The following is a 23,688-nucleotide window of genomic DNA, read 5'->3' on the forward strand; positions in this document are numbered from 1 at the left end:
TGTTAAAAATGTTTGCCATAGTAAAAATGACAAAGGAATAAGGTTTTTGCGTCAGTGGAATTCTTTTTATAGCCATATAAGTCACAGAAATGTTAGAGAATTCACTTTATAATTCATAAAGAGATTTCTTACCTGCCAGTTTCGCGTACGTCCTATTTTTTCATTTATGAAAAAATATGTACTCTCCGATGAGTACATAACATTTAAATATAAGTAGACATTTTTAAGCACTGTACTATAAACATTTAACCTTATCTTAAAATTTATTTTATTACGAATTAATTTTTCATATTCTTCATATAAAAATAATTTGTGATTAAAAAATCGACCCTATGTAGTAAAAAACAAAGTCGTTTTTTGAATTTATCCAGTTTGCACTTACTTCTTTTAAAATTAACGATGCGGTTTAAATGATCAGTAGCTAAATTTTGATGTTTTGTAATGAATTTTCGTCAAAGATGTTAGGAATTATATGAATACTTACGCAACAAAATAACAAGACATGCGCCAGACTATATAAAAAGACTATATAGCTACTAAAAACTGGTTGTAGAAGATCAGTATGTGTTTTTAATTGATTTGTCATATTAATTCGTATCACAGAGAGATCTTATCAAAATAAATAATAGTAGGGATAATAAAACCTTTCCGTTTTAATTTTAAAATTTGTTATGTTCCTTTGTCAATTTGAATAAGTTGTTTTATATTAAAAAAAAAATGAATAAAACAAATTTAAAAATAAACGGATACTGGATCGAACGTTTGGCTCGAGGCTAATGACTAATTTTGTTCATCTCATCTTATCATCTATAAATCGTGTATAAGTAGCTAAACATTATTTCTTTATACGAAGTTGGGTTGATTGTCAATTAGATATCTATATTAATAATATAAATGTGAAAGTAACTCTATCTATCTGTCTGTATGTCGCTTTTACACGACCAGACCGCTGAACTGAATTCGATGAAGTTTCGTATGAAGCAAAGTTTGTACTCCAAGAAAGAACATACGCTGGTTTCTTTGCCTAACAGATGACAATCACCCTGAAACGCAAGCAAAACCGAGGGCGCTAGTATATTAAATAAATACTGGTGTAAAAATATGTTTTTCAGAGGAATGTCTGGTAAGCGGAAGACATGAACGTATTTTAAACAAGTCGCTACATTCTTAGGTCGTAAGCATTCACAATACGGACGAAGAGAGTTTTTATTAAAGTTTAAACAGCTTTCAAGATAGTTACAAAGCGTAAAAGCTTGAATGTCTCTTAAACTCCCGAATTGTATATTATGTTTTGTTTTGTTGGTGCACGAAGATCTTTCCGTAGCTTTATTTTTTCTGTATCCAAACGTATTATTGTAAACGATACCTACTATATATGACTTAATAACGAGTGAATTATATTTAAATGAATACGTTAAGTGCAAAATCGTTTTAATGTTAAAGATTAATAATTTCAATATATACATTTAGTTAGTTTGAATGTTTTGTTTTCGTCAAATTTTCCTCACAGAAAGAGCCAATATATTATTTTTAAATATAGACATATTTTATAAATAGTAAACTAAACAAACTTAGAATAATTTCTCTTTTCGTTGTACTATCTAATCTATAAACTAATCTATAAACTAATATGTTACTGTGGAAAAGCAATAATCACCTAAAATTAAATTAAACATTGTTGATAGGCAGCCAGCCAGTCACGTTAGTTAAGTAAGCAGTCTTCTATTAAATAATCTCTACAAATCTTCAAATATTCTGTTGAAAAATTTTAGAGTCTACACAATTGACTCATGATAATAATATTATCTTAATCTTTCGATTACAGTGGCTGATCTCGTTTGAGAATACGCTGCTGATGATATTATACTGCTTAAGTACATACGCATAGACGGATGCTTTCTACTCTTGTACTTCGAGATAATACACGACCGATAGGAGGTCAGGCATTACGACCCCAGGTTTTCATTCCTCCCAAGGCATATTGATTTGCAAACGTCAACCAGCTACTCATAACAAGATTTTATTTGCCAAACCAGGATCCATGATGGGCCACTCGATTGGCCTTATTAACTACTACACCTATGTGGCAATCAGAATTAGACAGCATATTACACAATTATATAATTATAATAATAACCTTCCAAAAAGTCTGATAAAACTGACTTAATAAATCGAAATTAAATCGTATTACGAGCATTCGATAGGCAATTTCCATTCTCCTCGCAGATGTGTCGGTAATTAGCTCGAGCCGATTGTGAGTTCGCACTCCGCAGACGTTGTATAACTACATCCCTCCCTCGTAATAATTCGTTGCTTGATAACAATAGTCTTCGTTTTTGCCAATATGTAAACACTGTACGATACGTAATTATTACATCCGTGAGATAGGAAGGAAGTTACTTTTGAGTAATTTACAAACTGCGCAAACAATATCTTCAGACATGTAAGTCTTAGAAGTACAAATTCTTAGAAGTGATACATTTTTTATATTAAAAGTTTCAGTCGTAGCTTCCCTAGCTAGTCCCTTTGTTTTTTGTCACGTGCGATTCGAAACCATTTATTTGACACTTCTGTCAAGATATTGCAAAAGATTCGTGTCGGATAATTGTTTACAAAAAAAAGAAATCGCTTTGATGTTTAAACAGAAATATTTCTAATAATACCTTCATATTAGTATTATATACTCGGCCGTTATACCATGATACCAACTTCTCGCCAGTCAACCAACTATCAATACCTTGTATTATTTGTATCAACTAGAAGAAAGAGTAGGTGAGTGATTATAGAGAAAAGACCTAAAAAGTCGTTAAGTGTTATTGGATATAATGTTTTTCAAAATGCCATTGTAATAAAATGTAAAACAAAGTCGCTTGCCGCTGTCTGTCCCTATGTTTGCTTAGATGTTTTAAAATACGCAACGGATTATGATGCGGTTTTTTAGTAGATAGAGTAATTCTAGAAGAAGGTTTTTGTATATAAAACATGGCGAATAAGTGTAGGGTAATAAGAAAAAACGTTGTTTACTTAAAAAAATGATATAAATGATGTTGCACGGATGATCGGATTGCTTATTTATTTATGTAAATTTCAAGTTTATTCACGATCGCATTCAATTTGTTTGAGATACTGAAAATGTATTGTGCCATCAATTTCTGAAAAAATAAACGATAAAATATTTTATTTCCACGGAGCGTTACTTGAGCGTAATTTATTTAAATGTCAACTCCTGTCTTGTTATCCACAGAGACGTAAGACGACTCTTCCAAGGGTGATTTTGATCTATTTATTTGCCAGCGAAATATATAATGTAAGCGTAGAATTACTTATGTAAATATTTACATACATATTTATGTTAATATTTGTTGAAGATATACATCGCATAAATTACAAATGTGTTACCTAAGCTTTTCGTTGTACTTGTAGTAATTCTTACCATTCCTTAATTTTTAAAAGCGAATCTGTGATAAATGTAGGTAAAAAAATATCTATACAATTGTGCAAAATTAAAGTTACAGTACAATATTAGTATGTGCGAAAGTAAGTATGTCTGTATGTTACCTCATGACGACTAAATTAATGAGTCGATTTTATATAAAAGTATGATGTACGAACATACTGAGATTCGTATAAGGATTTATAGACGGAAATTAAATAAGATAATTTGAATCCGCAAAAAAACAGCTAGTACTAATTTTATAATGTATTTCGTAAGAAAAGTCGTTAAATAAATATATAGTTCCGATCCGGCAGGAGACTCTTGGTACAGGGCGACCTTTTTGTACACCTATCTGGGCTCCTGCCCACACACGAAGGTATTTATTAATAAGGTTCAAAAATAAACTGTAATGTGTGTGGGAGAGAATAAATAAATGTATTATTATTATTATTAAATATAGTTGATTATATTTATTTTAAATAAAAAAATAATAATATGGAGATTACATATTAAGGAGAATTCTTCTCTGGGATAAATAGTATCGAGAAGTACACTAGAACTTATTTCAGTAGTTCTTTTTTAAAAAAATATGGAAAAATTTAAAGAAGAAATGGTAAATTGTTTTATTCAATGACAATCACAGTAGGAAGAGTTAATAAGCCGTCTGGAACAAAGACTGTTTTATAAAAGAGCATTCTTTGAGGTCTTAATAAAGGCACTAGTTCTGCTTTTATAAGCGTTATAAAAGTTTTAATATTTCCATTTCAAGACTTTAATACCCCAGCGAAGGCTTTATGTGTCTTAAACTATTAAGTTTATACTTTTAACCGACATAGAAAAATAAAGAAGAATATGTTCTTAGCAGACAAACCTTGTTGGTTTGGAAAGTTTATAATTTTTTAAGGGCTTGGCACCGACTTCGAACTCTTTTATGTAACACATAAAACCTTTTCTGTTATTTTTTATCGGTTTCGGATTCGATATCTTTTTTAGTTTTACCCTGAGCTGATATATAAAGTAAAACTTGGAATTAACTATTACATGATTTAAATAAAAAAGAATAAAAAAAAACAAATTTCCTTAGAATAACATTTTATATAAAAAAAACATTATGAGATATGTACATAATTTATACGGATTGTATGTGATAATTTGTTTTTAGTTTATTATATTAAGACACGTAACACTACACTTATTTTTACTTCTAATTTTATTTTACGTGCATTGGTAACAAAACTTAATTTTAATCCTTTTAATTGGAGTATCACTTGTGTTGAGTATGTTTTACTATTCAGGCGTGTCTCAAGCCTCATAACTTGTTATATTGCTTCATTATCCTCAGATTGAGTAAACAGAATAATTCATTTGTAGGTTACCGCTTCACTGTCCATTCTCCACTTGTAATAGCGAATTGCAAAACCGGATAAAATGAATAATGAATCACAAACTCGAAACGGCATCGTCATGTTTACTATAATTCGCGAAAATGTCATTTACATCATTCCACATATTTATACATAACATTAGTTTCTAAAGCACTTTCGAGTGAAACCTGTCCTGCGATAGCACCGTTGCGTAATCTGTTAATGATTAAAAAACTAGTTTGTTCGAATTTTGAATGAATTATATGTAATCTGTGACCTAGATGGAGATGAGGAAAATGTGTGAAGGAATTACGAGCACTCGGTCCGTCACAGCTCGCAAGTAATGAGGCTCACGCAGGCCGTGCCGCTGCATCGCTCCCTCGGTTCAAACAGCCGGCCGGCGGGCTGTGGGCGGGCGAGACTATTATTATGCAACATTATTTTCCCGCTACCAACAGACTCAAAAGAATGTTTATTTAAACCTTTTTAAATCTTTAAGGGATTACGGACTAGAATTTTATATGAAAAAAGTTTCTAAATGATTTTTAATACAAATTTAAATAAGTTAAATTGAATTATTTGTAACTATTTTCATTTTGAAATATCGGACGTATAATTGTATAACCAACACATTTATTCACCATGTATTATTCGTTTTCGTAGTAAAGCAATTTATAATCATTTATTCATAATTAAATCTAAAATTTATTGCTCTGCGGTTTTGGTCCAAGAACATAATATGTATTTATTCATAAGAGAAATTTCTTATTATTACTAAATTAATTTATTTTACATAATCTATTCAAAATTGAATTAGCACATGTAGGCTTCTTGCTAATAACATCATTCTTTATGAACCGACTTTAAGGGATATTTGTGGATTGGCAAGTATACGAGAAAATCAATACGCTTTTATATATCAGGAATTGTAAACAAATGGTCGGACGATTATAAACGAAACATACTGTTTTATTAGACAGTATAAAGGTAAAGGTATTTTTCATTCAGTCAAGTCATAATAAATAAATAATAAATATTGGACAACATCACATACATTACTCTGATCCCAATGTAAGTAGCTAAAGCACTTGTGTTATGGAAAATCAGAAGTAACGAAGGTACCACAAACACCCAGACCCAAGACAACATAGAAAACTAATGAATTTTCTACATCGACGCGGCCGGGAATCGAACTCGTAGTAGCGTACCCATGAAAAGGTCGTCAAAAGTCATAAAAACACTAACCTAACCTTATTTAAATTCTTTGTTTTGTTGTAAGGTGAGTGCTCCGTTCATAATTTCTTTGTGGTATACAATCTATCTGTGAATATTTAAATTTAAACCCTATAATGTTGCCTGAATAAAAAAATATGTAGTTAACGATAGATACGACAAACGGATGGACATCATGTCTGTAGAGATAAATAAAACAATAAAAAATCTTACGTGGCGGAGTCAATGTAGAAAATTCATTAGTTTTCTATGTTGTCTTGGGGTGTGTGTTTGTGGTACCTACCGTCGTTTCTTCTGATTTTCCAAAACACAAGTGCTTTAGCTACTTATAACAGAGTGATGTATGTGATGTTGTCCAATATTTATTTATGTATAATGTATATATAAAAAATATCAATTTTGTAATGGCGTAATAAAAGAGTTTTAGATTCGTCGAATGTTTGAGTTTATGATTTTGTTTACAAAATTAATATGTAATTCCTAGGTGCCAAGAATGTAGGTAATATTGACGCATTATCATCTTACCTAATACGAATATTGTAATGCCTCATATTCAAAAAAATCTATTTAATTGTTAATATATATTAATGCACCTTAAAATTCTGACAATATGAATTGGATCCATCGTACCCGTAGAGGCTTAAGAGCCGACGGTATAGCACTAAGGATTTTTAAGTGGTGATATCCGTCAATCGAACCCTTAAGAGCTGAATTCTAGCGGGGAGTTAATCCACCAGCTAAATTGAAAAGAGACGTTGAAATTAGGAAGGCAGCTGGCTGTCAAGATCTGCTTAGTTCTTGCCGTGCAGGTAAGAAACTATGCCGATCCCAAATTCATGTCATAAGGTCATGTGTAATTATGGTGAAATATATACTATGTTAACGATGTCTACTTCACTGTAACGTAATAATGTTACTTTGAAAATAGAGCTTTAGATATGTAGAAATATCATTATTTGGTATAAATACATTATTTTGTTTTCACACGAAATAATATGTATATTACATAAGTAGTAGAAGTAAGAAACAATAAAAAATACGAAATATTAAAACTCATATAGATGCTTGAAAACTCTTGAAAAACGATATTCCGTTTCTGGCAGTTAACCTGTACCTACATGGACTACCGGACGGAGCCTAATAATAAATAAGAATATCTACAAAATAGTCTTAGTATAATAATAATATTTTGTTATAATAAAAGATACATATATAATAAGAGAAGCTCATTTATTAAGAAATGACAAGTTAAGACCCGGAGCGCGCACGTGGATGAAACGCCGGAGCTCGTGTCATTATAATTGGTTATTTAAATAATGTTATTGCATTACTTAAATACCAAAGACACACTCAACCATAAATATGAAAGCCGACTTCGAAAGAGTTTATGAAATTTAAGCGATAAAATGAAATTAACAATGTTGATATCTTATTGATCCGAGATGGCCCAGTAGTTAGGACGCGTGTATCTTAAGCTATGATTGACCGTTCAAACCCTGCCTGGCTGCCTGCACTACTATTCATATGTATGTTTATAATTCATCTCGTGCTCGGCGGTGAAGGAAACCTGTATGTGTCTAATTTCATCGAAATTCTACCCCATGTGTATTCCACCAACCCATTGGAACAGCGTGGTGGAATATGTTTCGAACCTTCTCCTCAAAGGAAGAGGGTCCTTAACCCAGCAGTGAGAAATTTACAGGTTGTTGTTGTTGTTATTTTTAAAATTATGACATGTGTGTAATTATATTAAAAATGTATTTGATCAGATGATAAACACATATATTGCCCAAAATTATTGAGGAATATGCCTGATACGATTTCGATCATACGTATGAGTTGCTGAGATAATCCCATCATTGCCGTGAGATTCATCTAATTCGTAACGAGGTACAAAATCGTCGACTCGTATATAATTCAGAGCGTAATAACATTTCATAGTTAATCCGACATTGCGCAAGGAACAATTTAATAAATAACGCTTGAAGATGAACCTTAGCAGGTGCGTTCAATGGGTATTAGGCAATGCAACGTGTAGACAAATTGGTGTGACATAACTGCTCGTCGTTTGAGGCTGAGTGCTTCTCTCAGAACAGATAATTATTTATTTATTGAAATACCACCATCTACTTTACACTGAACACAATTAAAAAGAACAGTAAGATATTTATTTATTGAAATACCACCATCAACTTAACATTAAACACATTTAAATATAGTATATATTACATACGATACGTTTTAGCGGCGTAAACAATATTGACCTTGAAAAATAAAAACCAAAATGGATATTAGTATTAGTATATTATTATTATTTTTTATTCGATATAGGTTATATCGATTTATTTTTATTACTATTTCGTTATTAAAATGAAAACTTAACAAAGATAAAATACTATAATAAGGAGTTAAAGAGCATATAAAATAAACGTAAATATTTTACGTATTTCACGTTACAAGTTATGAGAACGATGCAATGGGATCTTCCAAATGTTTAACACAGTGTGTTTGATTATTATGAAATATACATTATACTATGATGCAAAGATTTGTCATCTAACAATGAACATACAATTTGCATCTTTATTAAAACTATACCAGAAATAGAGCTAAGTTTTGTTAAAAATCGAATATTATAATACATTTCATTTCATTTATTTCGTTGTCTATACATACGTAATGCTATTTCTAGTATTTTCTGTTCTGTGACGTGCGTACTCCACGCGGCTGGTTCTTGCGCAAAGTACACAACGTAATGTGAATCGCGAATTTCATAAGTAATCCGTGAAAGTGAACGATTCATTTCTTCATCTACACATTCGGCTGTAAGGGGACAGGTCGGACGAGATTATTCTCTCACACGCACTGTTCGATTACTCGCAGAAATAGCGTTCTCATTACGTTGGGTAACAATAATTAAAATTATTGTAATAATCATCCAAAAGCTGCGTTATATTTTACACAAGTGTGTATTACTCGTATTGAGTTCGTTTTACAAGGTTCTTTTAGTTTTTCCTATATTCTTGAAATACCGAAGAGTATCAAAGAGGGATAGAATTTCGATTGATTTATTTTATTAGTGTTTGCCAACTATTGTTGGGGAAAATAACGTAACTTGTCTTTTACGAAAGGAAAAGAAATGTATTTTTGTTAGAATCGAGTTTTTTTTGTGTTTAGCTTTTAAAGTACCGCCAGTAAGTTCAAGATTATTATTGATATTGCTTAATTTATAGTTAATAACATCGTTTTGCTTTAATGAAATTAAGACGGGATTTACCTATGGTATTGATTAGGTAAATACTTAATTCGTACATATATGTATAATGTCTAATTGTATACACACTGCATATGGCTATGCGCAAGCTAATTGGACGAGTAACCTAGTTATGTTTTTAGAGTTTTAATAATTTATTATTTATGTAAATAGTTTATATATTAATGTTAAGCGTTTAGTTGTTTCAATACTAATAACTCGTGAACATGAAATTTATTTCCTGTTTTCGTTTTGTATGGGTATTGTTGTGTTTGTATGTCTATAAAATCAATTAACCCGTTTAGTTTTAACGCTCGTTTTTGGAGATCGATTTGACTTGCAACGTAGCTTTAGCGGTATTTCAAATAAAATGGCATACGAAATGAGGTAACCAGCATTCCTAAACGTACGCTTGTATTTTTAGTGTAAAAAGTTTTGCAATATGTCCATATAGCATACCCGTACTATGTGTGTACAAAATGCCATCATATATATCTATGTATCTGAGCAACTATATAGTTTATATTTTTTATAAATAGTTTATAATTTAAATAATTTAACATTAATATAAAAAGCATATTATTCAACACAAGATGATAAAAAAGCATGAAGCTGATACTTGTTGATTTTCAGGTAGGATATATATGTACATTATATAATTGTATTTAACTAAAATACATTTTTATTTTAAAGTTGGAAATAAATAACTACTGTCTCTTGCTGGTTCTTTTCAGTAGAATTAACATTACGAACTCGTAGCTTTACTTAATATACTTCTGTAAAATGACGATTTAAAAATGCTTTTAAAGGCCTATTTAAATAAAGTATATTTTAATGTTTATCTAGTTTCGGAGTTCGTGGCTAAGGCACCCTTTAACTCGTATATCAACTGCGAGGCCTGACATACATACAGACGGAAAATTATTAATGTATTCCATTTGAACACACGTCTTGTACAGTAGAGGTTAAGGAGAAATCGCTAGATTAGTGTTCCTTATGAAGACAGTACATAATACATAAGCAGACAGATTGGATGTCCCGATGTTTTCATCTTCAGATAATTTTCAATTAATATTTCTTATGTCACCTTGTTTTTCGAATAAACGTATGCAAATGTTAACGAAACGGCTCGGAACATTTTAATGAAAGTTTTTGCATCAAATTAACATTAAACAACATCATGTGTGAATAAAAAGAGAAGGGCGAATTGGGACAAAGTTGGTAAATAAATAGACCGGAACTAAAAGGTTGACTTGACGAAACCTTTAGCGTTATATAGTTTTTAACGTATAAATATATACTTCTTTTTTATGATATAGGTATGCGGACAAGAAAATGGGGCACTTGATGGTAAATTTTCTTTCATCACCACCGTCCATAGACAGTGGTACTGTAAGAAATATTAGCTACTTCCTACATCATCAATGCCAATGCAATTCCCAATAAATTCGGGAAGTAATATATTAAGTCTCTTGTTCATCTAGTTACTCATCCGTCAAACCGGAATACACCGATTCTGAGTACTTCTGTTTGACGGTAGAATATTTGATGAGTAGGTACCTACCTAGATGTTATCGTTTTTATAATAACAACATAAGTATCACCTATTTTAATTTTTGATAATTTTCTTGAAAATACATCGAAAAAGGCTAAGAAATAACTCGTATACTTTTTCATTGTGTTGGAAGTTGCTACCTTATGCTTGCTGATTGAAACCGCGTTCGAAAATCACTGGATTGTATATTACACTTTGTATGTAATCACTTTGTCGTTGCTCTCAATCATAGCCATAGCCTTAAACGGGCATATTTTGAACAGATTTAATTTTTTTACTTCAATTATTTTCTAATACAATCCCATTATCTTAAATGCATAGTAATCTTTTAGAGAGATGCTAAGATTCTTCCGAATACATTTTTTTTTATTTTGCATCATGTAAAAAATAAAAGAGCAAGTCGAGGCATTGTTTCTCTTTTATGTTTTACATGATACTAAAAGATTGTTTTGTTTGAAGGTATTGAGAAGCGAATAGCAACGAATGTAACATGACATAAAATTTTAGCATTAATTTTTTTCATTTATTAGTTTTTAACTTATTTTTATTTACGTAATGTATTAAACTTTAAACTGCCCCAAAACGAAATATCAAAAATGTAGTGTAAATGAATGAAGTAACCTTTTTTAGATGAGTCTTGATGTAGACCTTAGGCAAGTGACTGTAGTTTGTAACTTTTTGAAGTTTTATTGACTATTTTCGATTGAAAAATAAAATAAAGTCACAATTTATCTCACGAACATTAAAATTCAATTTCCGATAACTTTCTAAATGACATCATTTATCACTCGCTTTTCCGAGAAGAACGGAACGGGACAAGAGAAATTATTACTTAACCTTTTAAAACTTTTAAGTTACAATCGAAATCTAACGACAAAACATTCGCGATAATTTATAAAGTAAATAAAGTAATATATCATTTACTTTATACTCGTCGTTCCATTTACTTTTTTTATGGTATACGTTGGCGGACGAGCATATAGGTCACCTGATGATTAGTGGTCACCATCAGCCATAGACAATGAAGCTGTAAGAAATATAACTATTCCTTACATCGTCAATGTGCCACCAACCTTGGGAACTTAGATGTTATGACTCTTGTGCCTGTAGTTACAATGGCTCACTCACCCTTTAAACCGGAACACAACAATACTGATTACTGTAATTTGGCGGTAGAATAACTAAAATAGTGGGTGGTACCTACCCAGACGGGCTTGGACAAAGCCCTACCACCATGTAACATTAGCAATTACTATAATTTTACTAGACAATTATACTAATATCATAGTATAATTCTATGTATTGTTGATACACATATACAAACGTGTTTACTTATGAATGGCTAGTTGTGCCGGCGACTTCGTGCGCATTTAAATTTGCCAAAAAAATATTTATGTAGCCTAAGTTAATCCTTATTACATCAGCTGCTAGTGAAAGTCCCAACAAAATCGGTCAAGCCGTTCCAGAGATTGGCCGGAATAAACAGAGAGACAGACGAAAATTTAAATAAAAACCATTTTGGTATTTGTACCGTCAACCGTGTATACATAATTATGCATTTAGTAATAAGCGGTTACTTAAATATTACAAATGGACACTCCAATTTTATTATATATATATATTGAGTTGTTATTTACGAACTAATCGTTCGATTCCATTCGTGTGTTGTGTTTGTTCTGTTAATTGTCTATTAATCTATTCTACAGAGAAACTTAATGTAATTAATGCTTATGTTTCATGCATTGGATGATTATTTAATTGATTATACAGATTATACTTTTGTTGGATTAGTTGAAAACTTTATTCAAAATCAAACGTTTCAAATGTAATCGAGATGTCAGTTGGGAATGTTAAATATTATCGAAAAAAGCAAAGAGATAAAAAGCAACGTAAATAAAAACGCTTTTTTCTAACAGAATGTACTTAAATTCAACGGCGATTGGTATCGATTGAAACATAATAAAAAGCGAAATACAAAAACATACAACGTATAACAGAGTAATTTCTTAAATCAATTTCATTAGCGATGAAAAGGATAGCCGGCTTTAGATCTATTATCATGGAATACACAAGAGGTTCTTTACTAAGCATATCCTCTCGGGTTTTCCAACTTTCCATGACCCGAGCTTAATAAATTTATTATATCAAAGGTAAAATCCAACAGATCTGACTATCATCCCTCGTTTCCCAGGGGAGAGACTTTATATTCATAAATTTTTAGGTTTTATGAAAAAATTGCGAAATATTGTGATTTTGAAATATCTACTTTAGAAAAGTATGAGTTTAAATTCAAGAGTTAGCGACGATTTCGACAATGATTTAAAATGTTCGCTGTCATGGTGTAAATTCGCTTAGAACAATATTATTGATATTTTAAAAGTACTTTTATTCTTTATATAGAACCCGCAATAATAAACTAGTATCATTATGTCAGAATATTTACAGCTATTGCCAAAGGATAAGCAGACTTGCGTTGTAATTAAACGGTTACGCAGTGTAGGAATCGGAATCAGTGGTGAAACAATGTAGTAACTGTTTTTTGTAATGAAAAATTAAACTTTATTTCGAACAGATCACTTCGAATTATTTTCCTAAAGACCTTTGGGAAATAAGCAAGTTAGTCACGTACTAGCGCAGTCATTTGTCATCTGTCGTCATCACGTCACAGAAAATAAAAGATTTGATGGAGATTGCAGGTTCACGAGCGTCACCCGACGTTGCTCCAATGTGGACAAAGAACGCTTTTGTGTTTTTCCAAAAAGCCGACAGGAGGCGGATCGCCACGAGCCGTGAACGAGACTTGTTAGACGCTCAAACATTCATTCTAACTAGAACAGATACGGCCACCGAGTGGTGCTACTGACTAATGATATATTTGAACCTTTATAAAACAACGAATGCCTGAATGAAAACCCGCTCCAGACTAGCTCTTTTGATTTTTGATGTACTTAACTTATTGCGTTTTTAGTTCATTTTTGGCGCGAATTTAATTCGTAAAGAAACCGAATGATAATGGATGACGAATGAATGAAAAACTCCAAGCTTTCTACTCAAAAGAAAAGAAGACTATAACCCAGAAGTGGGTCATTTAGTGTTACTTTTTACAGTGTTTTACGAACATGTACATAATAATCGATCTCCTCTTACATAACGATTTTCAAACACAACCTGTTTAAATGTCACTAATATTGGAATTCTTTTACGACAAATACCGACACAGACAACACTTCTACTCAGCGAACGAATGTTCGGTCTATTTATTCGACTACAACACTGCCAAGAGCTATTGACACCCGAATAGCACTCAGTTTTATAGAACTTGATATATAAACTCGAGTACAGTGTTACATTTTATTTGTACATATAATATAGCATATTCATTACAACAGTGTAAAATGTTTTGTAATTTCTTTGGAGACATTCTATACAGCTTTCAAAATAACAACCATAAACAATTAATAAATAAAAATTTTGCCAAAAAGAAAAACCGACTTCAAACAGAACAATATTTTTAAACAAACAAAAATGCACTAAAAAATAATAAAACTAATTGCACTGCCAGTGTCAGTGTTCACCAATATAGGTAACATTATTTTCTCAATTGCATAAACTTGAGCACTAGGTTATAAGTGAATATCAGATGTCCTTTTTGTATAACGATGTCATTTCTAAGACATAAACAATAATTTACTTTTTTCAGATATAACATTAGCCTTTATTTCGATAATATTCCAAATTGGTTGACCGCGATTTGTGCCAACGGCCGGCCGTGACTGCGCGTGACATTCCGACACGGCAGAGAACATTCTGCATGAGGCTATAACGAAATAACACTAATTTATTACTTGCAATAAACATTAGTTGTTAAACGACTTAACAGCTTTTAGTGGTGATGTAAACTAAATCTCGCTTTGAATTATGAGTGTAACTGGCTTTGCGCTAGTGGGTTCTATCATAGCTCGAAAGTTTTCGTATAAGCAATGTAAGAAAGGTCTTATATCAGGTATCAGGTACAGGACAATTGGACTATTGAATTTTAAGTTTTAATTTTTGTCATTTATTTAAACTCTCTATTTTAATAATTTCGTGCAAGTTTAAGACAGACCCGATCGAATTATATATTGTTAAAAAATAATGATTTTTAGTCGACAATATGTACATATCCGCAAAATTCGTATAATCGGTGACGTTTAACATTTACGGTTGCGTTCAGAAAGCGTGTCCCGAATAATAATTTATTTCAGGGATACTGAGTCGAGATAGCCCAGCGGTTAGAACGCGTGCATCTTAACCGAACATTGCGGGTTCAAACCCAGGCAAGCACCGCTGATTCATGTGCTTAATTTGTCTTTATAACTCATCTCGTGCTCAGCGGTGAAGGAAAACATCGTGAGGAAACCTGCATGTGACAAATTTCATAGAAATTCTGCCACACGTGTATTCCACCAACCCGCATTGGAACAGCGTGGTGGAATATGTTCCAAACCTTCTCCTTAAAGGGAGAGGAGACCTTTAGCCCAGCAGTGCGAATTTACAGGCTGTTATTGTTGTTGTTCAGGGATACTGTAGACTAGATGCATAGTCATATGTAAAATGAAAAAAATGTTAAATTTTTCCCGTACGAAGCCTTGATTCATGTACTTTATTAAATTATTATAAACAACCTATTGGGTAGTTACAGGTAAGTGATTCAATCAAATTACAGTTACTCGATATGGGGCTAAAAGTATTACTTTTTTCATTAATTGAGTTTGAAATAGTGACATGACCTTTTGGCTCATAAAGGAAATATAGTCGAAGGTATGACTCTCAAATCCAAGCCGAGTCTACCGCCATCACTTAGGCCGCGGGACATTGATAAGGGTGTATAAAATATGTGCTGCGATCTTAGTTGTATCACATAAATGATGAATGTAGAAATTTTATTATAACATTGAGTGGTCGAAAAATATGTTTTATTGGTCATACAATTTTAATATAGAAACAAATTCAACTCATGTACGCTTAACATTTTTTAAGTAAACTTTCGGTATCGTTGATAACTTTAAACGATTTGTTACATTGATTTTAAAGAAAGATTTTACCCGAAAACTTTTGTTATTCATGTTTTTTTATATAGAGTCATTTCTTCAATTCGTCCGTATTGTCAATATTCAAATTAGAATCAAATCAAATCAAATCAATTTATTCAAGTAAACTTCACAAAGAAGCGTTTTTGAATCGTCAACAATTAAATACTACCACCGTTTCGGAATGCAGCTTCTAGCGAGAAGAAACGGCAAGAAACTCGCATAGTTGCTTTTTTTAAATAAACAGATTTATTATACAATGCTGTTGTAAATGTGCAATTTACAGTATTTAGTGTCCTATGATGGAACCCGAGCCTATATCCGGGCGTTTATTTCTAAGAAAACCGATTTTTCTAGAAAATCGCTGTTATGAAATAGGAAAAACTACGAAATAAAAATATCTTTAAAATAAGATGTGCATACAGATTTTAATATGGTAATTCAAGAGGAAGATTTACATGATATGCAGGCATATTATGGTGTAAAAAGACGCGTATTTCAATTGTCATAGAAGTTAATATACGTCCATAATTTAACAAGGTTTCTGTTATCATAAAAAATATTTTCTCCTTTTCATATTAACAGCTTTTATTCACACTTTGATTCGTTAATTAGTATCTCGATTTCTTTATTTGTTAAACAATTCAATTGTTTATATTGTACATGGGATTTATTAATATAATACTATAGTAGTAACTAAAACCTGACCCAGGCGAAACTTTTATCATGTAAATACAACCAAAAATAATTAAAGTGATGTTTTCATATTTATAAGTCAACCTCAAAGGTTTATAATGACTGAACGCGCGGTAACTACGACTTTTTGAAATGTACTTTGAACATAATGGGGGATTTTTTGCCTTTCATACGGACTATTATATACTTAGATTTATTTTTAGACTCACGTTTTTAAGTAACATTTAACGTAAAGATTTGAAACTTTAAAAATAATATTCTAATGAATTTGATAATAAATCCTCGAGATGGATAATTAAATAGTTTAATGATGAGCTACTACTAATACTACTTAGCTTGAGTTCTAGAAACACCTAACAAGTTATTGGCACGAGACGGATTTGAACCCAGAATCACTCAACTGACAAGACAATCAAATGCTATTGTAATTATTTGTTACTAATAGTATATGTATCTTTTTTAAGTATTTGACATAGTCAGTTTTAAGAACTGCAATGAGTGTGTCGTCAATAATCTAATTTATATTTCCATAGACAAACTATAAACAATCGTAATACTTTTAGGTGATATCTTTTTTAATAATAATTCTACATTCGTATTATTTTATAATTCAACACATTTAAACCATAGACAATCGTGATACTTTTAAATGATATAATTTTTAATAACAATTCTAAATTTAAATAATTTTATAATTCCATACATTCAGACCATAGACAAACGTAATACTTTTAGATGACATCTTTTTTAATAATAATTCTAAATTCATTTTGCTTTCATGTTAGTCTCATAATGTCGCGTGCCATTTACTTCCTCATGAATCTCCGTGAAATATTAAAGATGCCGGGAAATTTTATTAAAACCGTTGATGCGACACTCTGTATGGGTAAAATTAATAAAAGGTGCTCTTACGATTCCGACTTCTCCTTAATTAACAATGCCTGTAACTAATGTTTTAATATACTTTGAAACATTTTCTTGTTTAAAAAACTAGTGCTACTCGAGCTCATTAAATAAATGCAGTCTTATAACGTAACATGTAACTTAGTGAACTAAATATTTTATAGTTTATATATTCATGAGTCGAAGGGTCGAAGAGTCGAGATGGCCCAGTGGTTAGAACGTGTGCATCTTAACCGGTGATTGCGGGTTCAAACTTAGGCAAGCACCGCTGATTCATGTGCTTAATTTGTCTTTATAATTCATCTCGTGCTCAGCGGTGAAGGAAAACATCGTGAGGAAACCTGCATGTGACAAATTTCATAGAAATTCTGCCACATGTGTATTCCACCAACCCGCATTGGAACAGCGTGGTGGAATATGTTCCAAACCTTCTCCTCGAAGGGAGAGGAGGCCTTTAGCCCAGCAGTGGGAATTTACAGGCTGTTGTTGTTTGATGTTTTTTATATATTCATATGTTATGTGCAACTAGCAAGGATTACATATATATGAATTAGATTTTTAATAGAAACAAAATTATTCATTTGGTTTTGAAATATATAGGATTTTTATTAGTAATTTTGTGATTTTCAAACTATTTTTAGTCATTCTTCAAGTAATTAAAATAACCGTCTTCCTCATCCGTTAATCCGCCTTGAGTTCCGGTTGTGAAGTCTAATATGTCATTACTGATAAGAGGACATCCTATCCTGTCATTATTGCGTTGATTCCATCATTAATCCCGTGGCATATATTTCATTAAGGTCACTACAATTAGCATGTACAGTTATTAAGTCAATTTCATTAATATATTTGTTATTTCTTGTATCTCTTAAAAGTATAGCCATTTTTATAATTAACCTAACCTATCGTGCAGAAAATTGAGTCCATAAGGCTTAATTGCTTAGTCTCTGCACATTTCTGATCCCTCACAGCCAGTGGTACACAAACAAACTAGATCCACGTGATCAAAACACTTATTTGTAGAAAGAGTGACAGTAAACGATTTGTACAATCAGATTTTTTTTGGCCTTTCGTTGGATGTCGAACTAGGACTAAAGATCTGAATTTTTACAGCCTAACCAATAAGGTTTGATTATATTTTTTTTGTAACTTTATATTCCTTTACGATATGTAAGAGTTTGATCGAAGAAAATATATTTACCTGTCAATTGAGTTCGGTAACAACATGATAAATGGGGTCAATATATCACTTACGTTATATTTGTATATGAAATATTTTCCCTTTTAAGAATAAAATTTAAACGTAATACATGATACGTGCCATTAAGACTGCTTTTATTAACAAAACATTTTGTGTTACACGTTCGTGTAGAAACGTTTGCTTCTTTGGGTGCGATGTGCAGAATACCAAGAATGTATTGTAGTAACATGTTACGGTATGTAATATTTAGCTCGAGATATAATGCTTATCTTTGGTCAAGTGCACACGCAGATTTATTATTTAATTAAAACGCAGCGTCCCAGCGCTCTGGTTTCGCACCGGTAATACTGATACTAAATATATGTTAGAGTTATTTTTTTTTACACATTGTAAAACTATAATTTATTAGAATAATTTAGTTAATAATACGTCGATTGACTTTTTTTAGAATATGTTGTAATGTAATATTTTAATTTTTCACTATTAATGCTGGCCGATTGTGTGATACTGGCCGGTAAGAAAGAGAATGGCAAGAAATCGAATGCGGCGGCAATGTTTCGTGATATTTTTTTATTAATTAGGAAATAATGAGAATGAGAGGCTAAATTTAGATATAAAATACTGGATGTATTGTAAAACACGGATTAGTAAATAAAATGAATGTGAAAATAGTATCTAATAAATTAATATCGAAGAATATCGTTGTTTAAACTCGTGACCATCCTAAAATATACATACATACACTTTATTAGAAACGCCCAAAATTATCAGTATTACTTTACTATATTGTCCATGTATTATATACAAAAACCTCTCCCCTAAATCACTTTATCTATCGAAACCGCATCAAAATCCGTAACGTAATTTTAAACATCTAAGCATACACGTGCTCAGACAGCAAAAAGCGACTTTGTTTTATACTATGATATGATGATTAGGACTGAAGAATTATTTTTAATCATAAGTATTTTCATTCGCTAACTTCCAAACAAATTAGTTTGACTGGAAAATTAAATAAACCGAATAATCTTTTATCGATGCGCTCAGAAAATTTTCGCCCATTTTTCAGCGAAGTGTAAGTTTTTGAAATAAATCTGCCAGAGAAGCGAATTAGCCACCTGGCTGCGCGTTACTACGGATACAAGAAATTATTTTACTATTCGTGTTATGTGAAAGGTAACTTATTGGTATAATTGCAAATTTGCTAGATTTGTTAGTTAACTGAAAAATCCTGGATGATTATTACTCGATGAAGCGCAGCTATCCAAAAGAAAGTTATAAAATTAGCGTTACGTCAAAATATTCGAGCTGAGATTGCCCAGTGGTTAGAACGCGTGCATCTTAATTGATTGCGAGTTTAAACCCAGGCAAGCACCACTATATATGTATATGTGCTTAATTTGTGTTTCTAATTCATCTCGTGCTCGGCGGTGAAGGAAAACATCGTGAGGAAACCTGCATGTGTCTAATTTCATCGAAATTCTGCCACATGTGCATTCCACCAACCCACATTGGAACAGGTGTGAATATGTTCCAAACCCTATTCTTAATGGAAGAGGAGGCCTTATCCCAGCAGTGGGAAATTTACAGGCTTACACTTTACTACTACTACAATGTGTTCACATTGCATTCGCTTTTAACCAAAAGTAAAACAATATAATATATATTTTACGGCAAATATTGACCGAATCCTGACCGCTACAAATGTTTATTGATTTTGTACCCAAAGTTAATGGACCCTTACTTTACGCAAACCATAATTCACTGTTTTAATAAATGGTCTAAGAAATATATAAGGGTATGAACCCAAGTTTTAAATTAGCTGAAATTAATGTTTCGAGTGCGATTCTCGTCTCGCTACGTTTGTTTGACTATTGCATCATTACGAACCATTACAGTAAATAAATGAAAATATAAGAATTGTTATAAATTAAAATGTTCATAAAGATGATACTCCTCATCATCGCCTTTGCCATATAAGATGGTATGTTAGAATATCTTCTGACACCTTTTGGTACCTCTACGACTTTTAACTTTATCTCTGTGCCGGACATGAATTAAAACAATTAATTCACATGAATACTCTTGCGTTATTGTCCAGCTTTCTTTAAGATCTTAGGATTTTATTTTAAGACAAGTAATTAAGCCTTTTATACACGAAGACTGTATATAACTAAAAAGTCGAAAATTTACTAATAATTTTTCATTTCTTTGCAATTTTTTTTTGTGTTACGTAAATATTAATAAGAAATATAATTTTTTTCTAAATCAATTTAGTAAAATGTTAAAATGACTGACTTACACAGCCTGAAAGGGCCTTAATTTTCAAAGAGATTCCTACTGCAATGTAGGTGAGAAGTAAGAAAGGAATTTTCAAAATTCATCGTTCGAATAGGGGATGAATGTTGGAATTTTTTTCTATGGATATTCGTCATTTCTAATGTAATTGAAATCGGCGATTTGTGAGTAAAATGTTGTACTTACAGCGTTTCGAAAATATATCGGATGAAATTTCTAAGTGTTGTGTTGTGACCGAAGGAAGTGAAGGAAGAATGTGCAAATATTACAAAAAGTTCTATTATTTAAGAAAAATCTATTGAGTTATTTGTTTATGGGCTATTTGTTGTTAATTCAACATATGTATATATTTTTAAGATATCTCAGACGAACTAGTACAAACGCTACAACGTAGAAAATAGAAATTCCAAAGACAGTCGGAGAAATTACTTACATTAGATTATTGGCGTTGCGAATGAAACGATATAATCTATCAAGAATCCATTTATTGTAACGGCAATTTTGTAACTTAAAATCAATAATCATTATTAATGAATTTTTTTATGGAATAGGTTGACGGGCGAGCATATGGGCCACCTGATGGTAAGTGGTCACCATCACCCATAGACAATGACGCTGTAAGAAATATTAACTATTACATCGTCAATGCGCCACCAACCTTGGGAACTAAGATGCTATGTCTTGTGCCTGTAGTTACACTGGCTCACGCACCATTCAAACCGAAATACAACAATACTGCGTACTTTTGCTTAGCGGTAGAAAATCTATTTTACCTTTAAATAATACAAATATGGTTTACAACATCAAAGTAGGACAATATATAACCTTCATGACTCGCGACTCACAAAGTTACATACTTTGAGCCCTTAGAAGCCATTAATGAAATATTCAAACCACTCCATCTGATCGAAGTTTACAAAGAACGGAACTTGTTCTTTGAAATTTGAAAGATATTAACATAAGATGACATCGTTTTACGGAAAAATATCAAGTTATTATAAAAAAAATATTGGTTTAGGAAAAAACATCTAAATATACCATTTCAGTAGCAATCGCGTTTTATTGGAGCATCGTAAAATACGTTTGTAATTTATCTTAAAAAATATCAAAACATATGGTTTTATGTTTTGTTACATCTGATCAAATACATTTTTAATTTAATTAAACACACGTCATTATGTTAAAAATAAAAACAACAACAGCGTCTAAATTTCCCATTGCTGGCATACGGCATCCTCTCCCTTTGAGGAGAAGGTTTGGAACATATTCCACCACGCCGTTCTAATCCGGGTGGGTGGAAAAACATCACACGTCACAGGTTTTCATTTCCTTGTACCAAGACTAACAATTCATTTTTATAAAATTTAACATTTCAACATCAGGAAAAGAAGATATAAATTACGCGATCTATACATTTGAATGACGCTGGAGTTATACTAAATACTTTCGAGCCATTGTGATTCACGAATAACAAAACAAAAAAAATATATTCGTAAATTCGTAGACACGTAAAATTCAAAACACTGAATAGAACTGTCAAATAAAGATTAAGCTAATTTTAATAGCTAGTTTATTAACGTCGTTTACGTCGTTTATGAACTCCACAAAAATAATTACTATGATAATTAACGTTGACCTGAAACCGCCCTTTTCGATTATTAATACATGAATGCTAATTGAAATTATTGAGTATTTTCTATACTTTCAGTTTACGATGCATCAGGTCAATACACTCCTAACATTCTGTTCGGAAACGAGTACTGGTTGGGATCGCAGAATGCGTGCCGTGATCTGCAGCTCAAGCAATACTATGCGCAGACGCCGCCCTTCCCGACTACGTTCTACGTGGCGAAGATCAATCTTACTGTTGACGGAGACCATGTACCACAGGTAAATATTATAAATTTAGTAATATAAATAAGTATTAGTTTACAGGAGGGCTGGTTCGTTTTTTGCCCCGAGGATCGGAATTGCGATTCAACGGGGAAATGCTGCTAGCATTCTTGCCACCATTAAACGTGGTTAAGATTTATACAGTAACTAGTTTTAGTTCATATTTATTGTATATATTTAAGCATTTAATGTTATTAATTCTTTTGATTTTTCACTGTGTGCGTTTCAATCTATACGAATATTATAAATACGATAGTAACTGTCTATATGCCTGTCTGTTATTGACTACTGAACCATTTTATAATTATATTTGATATTAAGTAAATTTAAACCTCAAGAAAGCCTAAGTACAAAGGCTAAAAAAAAGAAGCCTGGCAGATAACTAGTCAAGTAGAAAAGCGTTATGATATATTTACATATTAAGTATAAGGGTATTTTTGTTCATACAAGATTTGTAAAACATTTTTATTATATATATATATATATATATATATATATATATATATATATATATATAGCAAACTGAAATTATTATCACAAGATATTCACATGGTGGTAGGGCTTTGTGCAAGCCTGCCTGAGTAGGTACCACTCATTCATCAGATATTTTACCGCTAAACTATAGTAGGCAGTATTGTTGTGTTCCGGTTTTGAAGGGCGAGTGAGCCGGTGTAACCACAGGCACAAGGGACATAGCGTCTTAGTTCCCAAGGTTGGTGGCGCATTGGCGATGTAAGGAATAGTTAATATTTCTTACAGCGTCATTGTCTATGGGTGATGGTGACCA

General features: G+C 31.7%; 1 protein-coding gene across 2 annotated transcripts in view; it reads left to right on the plus strand.

Annotated features, from left to right (window-relative positions):
* LOC124540424 (nose resistant to fluoxetine protein 6-like) overlaps positions 1-23,688 on the plus strand; it is a 63,873-nt gene that overhangs the window by 25,601 nt on the left and 14,584 nt on the right. For both annotated transcript variants that reach the window (XM_047117976.1, XM_047117986.1), the window contains exon 3: positions 22,717-22,898. In XM_047117976.1, the coding sequence (XP_046973932.1) occupies positions 22,717-22,898 (182 nt within the window). The remainder of the gene's footprint in view (positions 1-22,716; positions 22,899-23,688) is intronic.

This window comes from Vanessa cardui, chromosome 2 (genome assembly GCF_905220365.1).
Source record: "Vanessa cardui chromosome 2, ilVanCard2.1, whole genome shotgun sequence".
NCBI lineage: Eukaryota > Metazoa > Arthropoda > Insecta > Lepidoptera > Nymphalidae > Vanessa > Vanessa cardui.